We start from the raw sequence: 9,140 nt of genomic DNA, 5'->3' as shown, positions 1-9,140 counted from the left end.
GAGGATGTAGGCTGTGCAAAACTCCACAGAGCATCAGTAGTTCTAATCCTTATTTGTATCTATCTTCTTCATTTTTTCATAGAGCATATGGGCATATCTAACAACAAAGAATGTTCCAAGTTATTCCAGCCAATATGGACGACTAGTTATAAGCACATGCTCCGCGTGTGGATGCTCACATGCTCCGTGCGTCGACGCTGTGACCAATTTATTGGATGCAAAATGAAAATCATATTGTACTTTTATAACACATTTTAGAGATTGTAAATATATATAGAATGAAAGAAAGATGAAGATAAGTTTTGTTCTATGATTATTTAGCATTTTGATCGGCGAAGGTCGCACCAATGAGTAGAAAGTTAAATAACCATTTGACGTTTAATTTTCAAACAAAATTAATGTGTCGAGCATAACTATTTACATCGAAACATTATAGTTACAAAAGTTGGTTGAGCAAATATACAAGGAAAAAGTCAAAGAAATATTCCTAAACTCTTTCGATGATGAAATTCAGTAAGACAATCAGAACTTAAATTCTTTCAAGACAAGTTCATACTAATGTACCAGAAATTTCAGGATGAAAAAAAAAAAAGAAAAGTCAGTAATACAGGAGTCAAACTTAGATTTGAGGAATAAGGACATGTATAGAGAAGATATTTCCACAAGTCGCCCTTTTGAACTACATTTGCGCTCCACTTTAACTTTTCTGCATAATTTTGTTCAACTTTCTCCAACACTTTCAATGCCTTAAATAATTCCTAAAACGGAGAAACATCTTTTTCTTTCCTTCAGTCAGTTTCAAAGAATGGAATCTGTTCATCATTAATTCAAACTAAGATGAACAGAGAAAGAGACACCAAACTTAAGCAGTCAGTGGAGTAAGAAATCAGTTTCTATTTATCATAGAGCACTTTTATAGCTGAATTGGTCAGGAAAATAACTGTAACTAAGAGGCTGAATTGGTCAGGAAAATAACTGTAACTAAGAGGGGACTAAAAATAAAAATTAAAAAAAAAACATAATAACTCACAGCTATATGATTAACCAGAGTCATTAGTTGTTGTATAGTTGACTCTGCATTGAAGCACTTATTTTTAGCATGCTTCATGACCAACCTATTAAAGCAAAATATATGAAGAAGAAACAATCAGAATCTTACTCAAAATCTTTGGATGGAAAGAAAAACTTAAAGCAGAAAAAAAAGGATATCTTAGATATTACTTTAAATGGAAACCCAACGGTTCTATCTCACATGCAACTTGCACAAGCCCTACAAAAATGTAATATATATCATCACAGCAAAGATATCACCATCATTCTTCACACCTCATACATCTTAGAGAGAACTAAAATAATTGTACACATTCATGTTGAGGACAATAGAGCACGAAGGATGCAAATTTCCAATAAAGAAGACTGTAAATGTCCCTTACTAGCTTCCAATTTTGAAAAGGAAGACGCGAGCCCATTATTGCTAGCATGACCAACGACATGTACAATTAAAAGACATGCATTAATTGATACAAAGCAAAGGAACAAGAGAAAATTTGAAGAAATATAAATGATTAACAGGGTAGAAGGGAAAAAGCAACGCTATAATAATACTATATCTATACAACCTCTCTAATACCTAAACCAGAACAACCATTGTCCAGAAAAGACATTTGGCTCATCTTCTTTTTTTTCCCCCTCTTTATCGCTTGATCTAATTTCAGTTTCTAAACATACCTGTATTGTTTCTTGGGGTAGGATATAAGTTTTTGTTGTGAATTCATATGGGCTAGTTTTTCTCAAGAATTTCACCTTCCTCTCAAGTTTTCCTATACAGCCTACAGCCAAGTCTTCAAAGCTGTGATATAGAAGATCAATGATCAATTCCAAAAACCTTAAATATAAGACCTAATCGCCAAAAATGCATGGAGTGTTGATAATTTAAAAGAACCAAATAAAATCAAGCAACAAAAGTGTTCAAATGAAGATATAATTAGAGAGAAAAAAAAAGGGAAAGAAAAGCATATGACAAAGGCAAAATAACAAAAATGACTCGTTCATTATAATACATAGTAGAACACAAAATGACCTAATAACTTTTTCATAATGAATCTCTAAAACAAAGTAAAATACATGTTGAAATAGAATTTATGACAACGTTAATTTGAGGTAAAATATGTGGCTAAGCCAATGAAGAAAACCACTACAAAGTATAAACTACAGCAAATTAATTATATTGACAGTGAGAGAGAGAGAGAGAGAGCCAACCTGTCAAATGCTGTAAAATTTCTGAAATCAGGACATCATTTTTTTTCCTTCGACATAGTATTACCTGATTTTTATTCCATGGCATTTGTATCGACATAAATTCTTGATTCCACATCAGCTGTACTTGTATAATCTCTTGATAACAAGCGCTTGTTCATTGAGGTAATTCCATGCCGGTAAGGCCACATGCCACAAGCATGTTTGTCTTCCCTTGTCTGGTTATGATCACTAATAATAGCAGAAAAATATCAGGCGTATGAAAACCTCCTATTATCATAACAAATTTATAGTGTTCGCGATACTTTTGTTTATCTAAGGCAAGAAATTATAAACTCGAGACATGAAGATAAAATGTAAGATTTTCATTGCAACCCCATACAGAGCAGAGCAGAATACAAGAATTTGTGTTTGTTTCGTAGCTTAAACTACTGTTAAACTTTTTTGCTAAAACGTTTTCGCTTGTAAAATTTAAATTACCTTTCAAACTTATGAACCAAACAACCGATAATTGGAAGTATCATCAGAAAATTTTTAAAGAAAAAATGCCCATCCAAACGTAAGGGAAAAAAAACATATGAAGAAGGAGAAATAACCTCCATCAGAGAGGGAAAAACCCATAGATGATCGAAGCCCCCAAAGAAGAGTGACTTTTTTTTTTCATTCGTTTGACCCACATCAAAAAGGGAAGAAAAGAAAAGGCCATAAATTATCAAAACCCTTAAAGAAATCTTTAAGAAGGATGCATGAGAAATATATTGAAGATACATTTGAGAAAAATTGAAGAAGATACATTTTTAAAGGGAATGAAAATTTGAAGATACGATCCTCACCTCGGGACTCAATCGAGCGTGCGAGTGCCCGCGAAGCTGCTTCCTTCCGAGTTCGAGGCGAGGCAGGCGAAGTGAACTCAGTGAGTTAGGGTTAGGAACACGGGGGCTTGTTTCTTTGTTAGGGGCTAGAAGAGAGAAAAAGAGTGAAAGTGAAGGTTAGAGCGCAAATCATGAGGGGGAGAAGAAATCGAAGGAAGGGGAGATAGGTCTCGGTGTGATCTAGAGAGAGACACAGAGACAGAGGAAAGAGAGAGAACGTGACGGTGCTGTGATTTTAGAGAGAGAAACAAGGAAACTGCTACAAACGGCTATAAAAATTGAAAATACAAAGGATGGGTTATTCGCGCAGGGTGTAGGGTATGAATTATGTCCCGTTTATTTCACTTATTTGAGTTTAGAATTTAAATTTTATTACAGTAAAAAATTTTTATAAATAGTCACATTTAATTTTTTTATTATGATAAAAAACTCTCACATAAAGTCACATCTCAATTCAAATTAAAAACTCGAATCAGCGAACTAAATAGACTCTATATGTCAGACAATTTTTTTCCATAAAAATAAATTGTTATGTCTTTTACTTTTGCTGTTGAATTTATATTAAAATTATTTATTTTGTATATTTTGTTAATCAAATGTAATTTTGACTAGTTTTAACATTTAATGATTGAAACTATTAATAAAACGAACGGCTGGATATTACTGATATTTTATTAATTTTTATTTTTATTAAAAATTATTTTTATTGAATTTTTAAATCACAAAAATTATTTATTAAAAGCTATTTCACTGGATTTTTCTTTATATATATATATATGTTTCAGAGAGTTTTTTAGGTGATTGATTAATACCAAGAAAATTAGAAATTACAATTTAGTCTAGTGTACAAATAATTTTAAAATTTTTACAGTTTTTTGTGAAAAAAATATTAACAAAATTGAAAGACTAATACTTTTAACAGTGGAACGTAGGAGAAGCTACAGAAAAAGTGTGATTTTTTATATAGTTATAGATATAGATAGATTATTATAAATATAGATTAAAGATTTTTTTTCCTTTTAATGGGTCTAGAGTTTTTGCTTTCCTAATCTAATAACAATGGAGGGTCGATATTAAGTATAACAATGGTTCAAATTATTTTGGGTATTTTTATTATTTCATAACTAAACTTAGCAGAGTAGAGGTCATGGGGTGTTGCTGTAATTCTTTTACGTTAAGAAACTGTCTATATTATTCTAATAAAACATATGGGGCGTTAATATAAATTGTTCTATTATAAAATTAGAGACTCATGAATATAAAAAAATGTTTATTCTACATTTTTCACTAAATAATGCACCTCAAATATCTCAATCACTTACATTACTAGCAACTTTACTAATTGTGCTAAACTTTGCACTCGCCTAAATTATGTGGTGCAGCTCTCACCTGTAACATGGTCTATTATTTGCTTTCTCGAGCAGAAAAGTTCCCACTCTGAACCCATAAGGTGAGCCTGATCAGTTTGCGATTTTCCTCCAAGGACATGATCTTCCCCTTGATCTTAGTGGAGCATGATAAACCCAATTTCTTAAGGGGTCAGATTTAGGTCTCCATTGTATACTCACTCGTTTTATCTTTTTTATTTTTATTTTCAAAATATGATATGCTTATTAAAATTAATATGTTGTAATATGTACTTTTGAATGTCAGTACATACTTTTATCTATTGTTAAATTATGTGATTATTATTTATTCTTTTATTTAGAATTTTGAAATTAAATGATTAACGAATTGAAATTTGAAATAATAATATTTTTATATTTTAGTACACAGGTTATTATCTCGAACTTCAACTCCTGACAGGGAATGTTTTCCCTTCTCGCCCCTCGACCTGAATTTTTGAGTTTTTTTTAATGCCCATTTTTTTAAAAAAAAAAACTTTATGCAGCTCTTAAATATTTTTATTATATTCGCCTTTTTATTAACTCAACTTTCAAATATAGTTTCGTTTATTTCACCAATTTAAATTTTTAATTCTAATTTTACTATTAAAAGCTCTCATAAAAAGTCACATCTAATTTTTTCTACTACAGTGCAAAGCTCTCATATAATATTAAATTTTAACTCGAATTAAAAACTCGAATCCGCGAACTGAATGAGACCTATATCTACACTATATATTCAAAAAATATATATATCTACACTAAATCTAAATTTACGTGTTGTTTGTTATTATAAAATTGGTTTAAACGATAATTCCTAAATGACCCATCAAAATATCTATTCTCAATTCCTTAATTAAACATCTTTTCTCACAAAAAAAAAAAAAATTGAATACATTCAGACACAAATTACGGTGTGACTAAAACTTTTTGCTACAACAGTTTTAGTCCCAGAATTTTTTGTTGTAAGTAAAACTTTTTCATGTGAATAAAATCCTTGTGACCAACGTCAAATAGTACTGACTTTTCACATCTGTTGGAGCACAACCATCGTGAGAACATTTTTTTTTCTTTTTTTTTGTCACTGGCAACCAAAATGAAAATTCTTCCATGCAAGTCAAACGCGTTGACCGGCATGGAATTAGCATGAGCTACTCATATTTTTGTAGTAGTCGTTTTTCGGTTAAAAAAAATATATATATATATACATATATTATTTGATAATTATTTTATATAGCAACATGAGATGGTCCTGTGATATTAAGAGCATTTTAAAAACTAATTTTGCTGCAATTATTCGCTTTTCTGTTTTTCTTTCAAACCAACATATTTAATCCCTTAAATGCTCCCATGGACACACTTGAATGAAGATCAATTCCTCTAAAACCAGTAGAGACACGAATCAAATCTGCCATTAAAGCTCCTAGATGAAAACTCACATTGATTTGCTGGTGAAAAACTCGGTGGTGGTAGCAAAGGAATGGGCTAGGGCGTCAGCCACATTGACAAACGAAATTTTCCCTACGCACATCTCAAATTTATTAATTACTAGCAAATTTCTTCTATAAATTGAATATAAAAGCAAAGAAAAAAGTGGATTTTAAATTACAAATGGATACTAAATCATAGCTAAACGAAAGAAAAGAATAGATAGAGGGGATATATGACGAGCAAAGTAATATAGAGGAATAAGGAGGGTCTGAAAATGTTTCGTATTCATATGATCTGTTAGTTGGTCAGAAAAGGAAAAAAAGCAAGCCTTTGGGTCTGAAAATGTTTGTATCGACTCTTTACCCTTTTTACTATTTAATTTTTTTCACGTCAATTTTCTTTCTTTTTCTTTACTTTATTTGCAACAAAATCACAAGAATACTCTTTCTCGTACTTAATTTTATTAATTTATTATGCTCTATCGTCTTATTTTACTAATTATTCTTGTCTATTTTATTGCCTCTCCGTGAATACGGCAGCCTTTCTTTACTATAATTGACCGTTTGTGAATAATACATTAGGACGTCGTATTTGGCTTTCATGATACTGTTAGTTTCATCTTTGTCTTCTCCCTCTCCAACTCTCCCTCTCTCTCATACACAGATACATACACAGAGGACAAACTATCAAATTACTGATACGCAACATTAACAGTCTTTAGCCAAGAGATTTTTATAAATTATGATATAAGAACACCAGAGAAAATTATTCATTAGATCTTAATTACCGTAAGATTACTAATTATTGTTCTTATAGATTTAACCGTAAGCCTGCACTTAAACGCGCTGACAATTTGAAGAAGTAAAAATTACAACATCAACTGTCAAATAATAGAAAACTTAATTACGATATAAAAAAGTAGAATACTATAGTTAATATTTATTTTAAACCCCTAGCCATGTGCACCCCATATGATCTGAAGTACGTGATGAAAAATTGAATCAACATGATGAAAAATTGAAGAAACAGATTACAAGTTTTCACCACGTTAAATTACTGATCCTCCCCCCACCAAAAAAATAAAAGAAAAAAAAGTGCAAGCTGGCAAGATCCGGTATATTATTAAATAAACTAATAGTTAAAAAACAACAGATTCAAAACTATCATTTTCGCGCTCTTCCTCATCTCCATCATGATCATCATCGTCGTACTCATCTGCGTCTTCTTTCTCAATCTCACACAACTCGGCTGTGTGTGGTGTGTGGCCGTCCCCGAAAGCACGAACATGATCTTTGAGCAACCTCTTTGCCGTGTTTAGAATTGATTTCGTTTTTGTTTTTCACATTTTTTGAGAAAAAAAAATGAAAATGTTTTTAAAACGGTGTTTGGCGCAATAAAGACAAAAAATAAAAATAAAAACGATTTTTTAGTTTAGTGTAAAATGAGAGATCATTTTTTATTTTCGTTTTCTCATCTCTCGAGTAGAGAGAAAGAAAGAGAGACATTAATTGGTTTTTTTACACTAAAAATAATCTCTTGATAAAACTATCAAAGGCATTTTCAAAAATGATTTCTGTCTGAGATTGAAATCGTTTTCATTTTCGTTTTTATACAAAAAATAAAATCATTTTTAAACGAATTCTAAACGCACCCCTTGTGCTTGAAATCTGACCTGCAAATGCAAAACCAGAGCTTCCCACAGTTCTTCTCGTGAGTTCTCCAGTCCCCTCGCACCGCAAAGGGCTTACCACATTTGCGACAACCGAACGGTTTCGCTCCGTGCTTTCGCTTGTAATGTGTTTGAAGTGTTCTGAAGTCCTTCAATGGCCTTGACCTCGGGTGGTCAATGTTATTCTTGCAACCCTCGGCGCAGCAATAGCATGAAAGTCTTAACATTGATGAGGCTGGCTTTGTCCCTCTTAGAGATTCCGGGCCCTTCCTGTATTGTGAACCGTGACCCCACATATGCATCTGCATTGAACACAAAAACTATGGATATTGGACTTAAAGGTACTATATATTACAAAGTAAAGTTGACGCAAAAGAGAAAAAGATCATGGAAGAATACCTACATAAAATGCATATAATAGTGTACTCAATCGTACATTTTATGCCAAGACTATTGCGCCAAAGTACAATACATCATTATAACTACTTGAAGACTTAAGTAATTTAGGATTGTCTTGGATTAAAAAGAAAAAAGAAAAATAGGTTAATTAGGATTCAGTAGTATGTTTGGTAGTACTATTTCTAATTACGGTACCAGGCAGTAAAAAGATTAGGCTTATTTTTTAAAAATAATAATAATAAACCGGTGAGAATCAGCAACTATAATCAAGAAAAGCAATTTCATCCCAACCATGTTGACACCCGAAAAACTACCCATCTCGCACTATGCGTATCACTCAAAGTTACTGATGAAAAGAAAAACACAAAAAGTTCCAAAAGGAGTGAAGAAGGAGAAAAAAAAACCGAAGGACCGAAATGAAAATACCAAAAAGTATGGTATATTAGTTAGGTTCTTTTCATCATCACCTGCATGTTGTTGTATCTATTGAAGGTTTTGTTGCAGACTGAGCAAGAGAATTGCGTCGGACCGACGAGGATTTGCGCCAGTGAGGGAATCCAATACTGGCTTTCAATAGGAGGACCTCCACTGTGATTAGGGCGTACTACTGATCCGGCATTTGGTGGACCAATGTGAAGAGCAACGGTAACACCCTCCTCATGTCTGCTCATGAGGCTTTGATCATTCTGAGGTTGGTTTAAGGAAGAGTGATGAAAAATGGCTGTGTTGCTTGAAGATATTGTGGTTTCCGCGAGGGCCAAGAGAGAGAAAAACGGAATCTTCATCTTCTTGATTATCTGCCGCTACTGGACAAGCGCTCTCAGTACTGGTGCAAATATAGTTCAAGGAGGAAGAAGTAGTAGTAGAAGTATGCATGCTGACTGATGATATTGTTAGAGAGATTGTAATATATCTCTCAATCTTGATATCACAAAATTGGATTAAAACACATTCGGGAAGGGTAGGCTGACGCAAGCACGCGCTGCAACGCGAAAGAGTGCGCGCTGCAGCGCACGGACGCGCTGCAGCGCGTTTGGGCGCTGCAGCCTGCGCAAAATAGATCTGTTTTACTAGGCACGCGCGCTGCAGCGCACAGCAGCGTGCGCTGCAGCCTCCGCCAACAAGAGC

At 33.0% G+C, this 9,140-nt stretch overlaps 1 protein-coding gene and 1 long non-coding RNA gene across 2 annotated transcripts; both read right to left on the bottom strand.

Moving 5' to 3' along the window:
• Nucleotides 1-1,044: 1,044 nt before the first annotated feature.
• LOC112090736 lies at nucleotides 1,045-2,457 on the bottom strand. The gene is made up of 3 exons (XR_002901793.1): nucleotides 2,324-2,457; nucleotides 1,729-1,849; nucleotides 1,045-1,115 (listed from the first exon to the last, which is right to left on the bottom strand). It is a non-coding gene; the product is annotated as an uncharacterized LOC112090736 (long non-coding RNA).
• Nucleotides 2,458-7,082: 4,625 nt separating this feature from the next.
• Nucleotides 7,083-8,888, bottom strand: LOC21389693 (zinc finger protein WIP6). The gene is given in 4 exon segments (XM_024162756.1): nucleotides 7,083-7,245; nucleotides 7,596-7,915; nucleotides 8,480-8,735; nucleotides 8,737-8,888. Coding segments are annotated over 4 exon segments (891 nt in total).
• Nucleotides 8,889-9,140: the final 252 nt, after the last annotated feature.

Source organism: Morus notabilis, unplaced genomic scaffold (assembly GCF_000414095.1).
Source record: "Morus notabilis unplaced genomic scaffold, ASM41409v2 Scaffold1522, whole genome shotgun sequence".
Lineage (NCBI taxonomy): Eukaryota > Viridiplantae > Streptophyta > Magnoliopsida > Rosales > Moraceae > Morus > Morus notabilis.
Note: the sequence above shows the minus strand (reverse complement) of the source record. Positions and strands in the feature narration are given on the sequence as shown.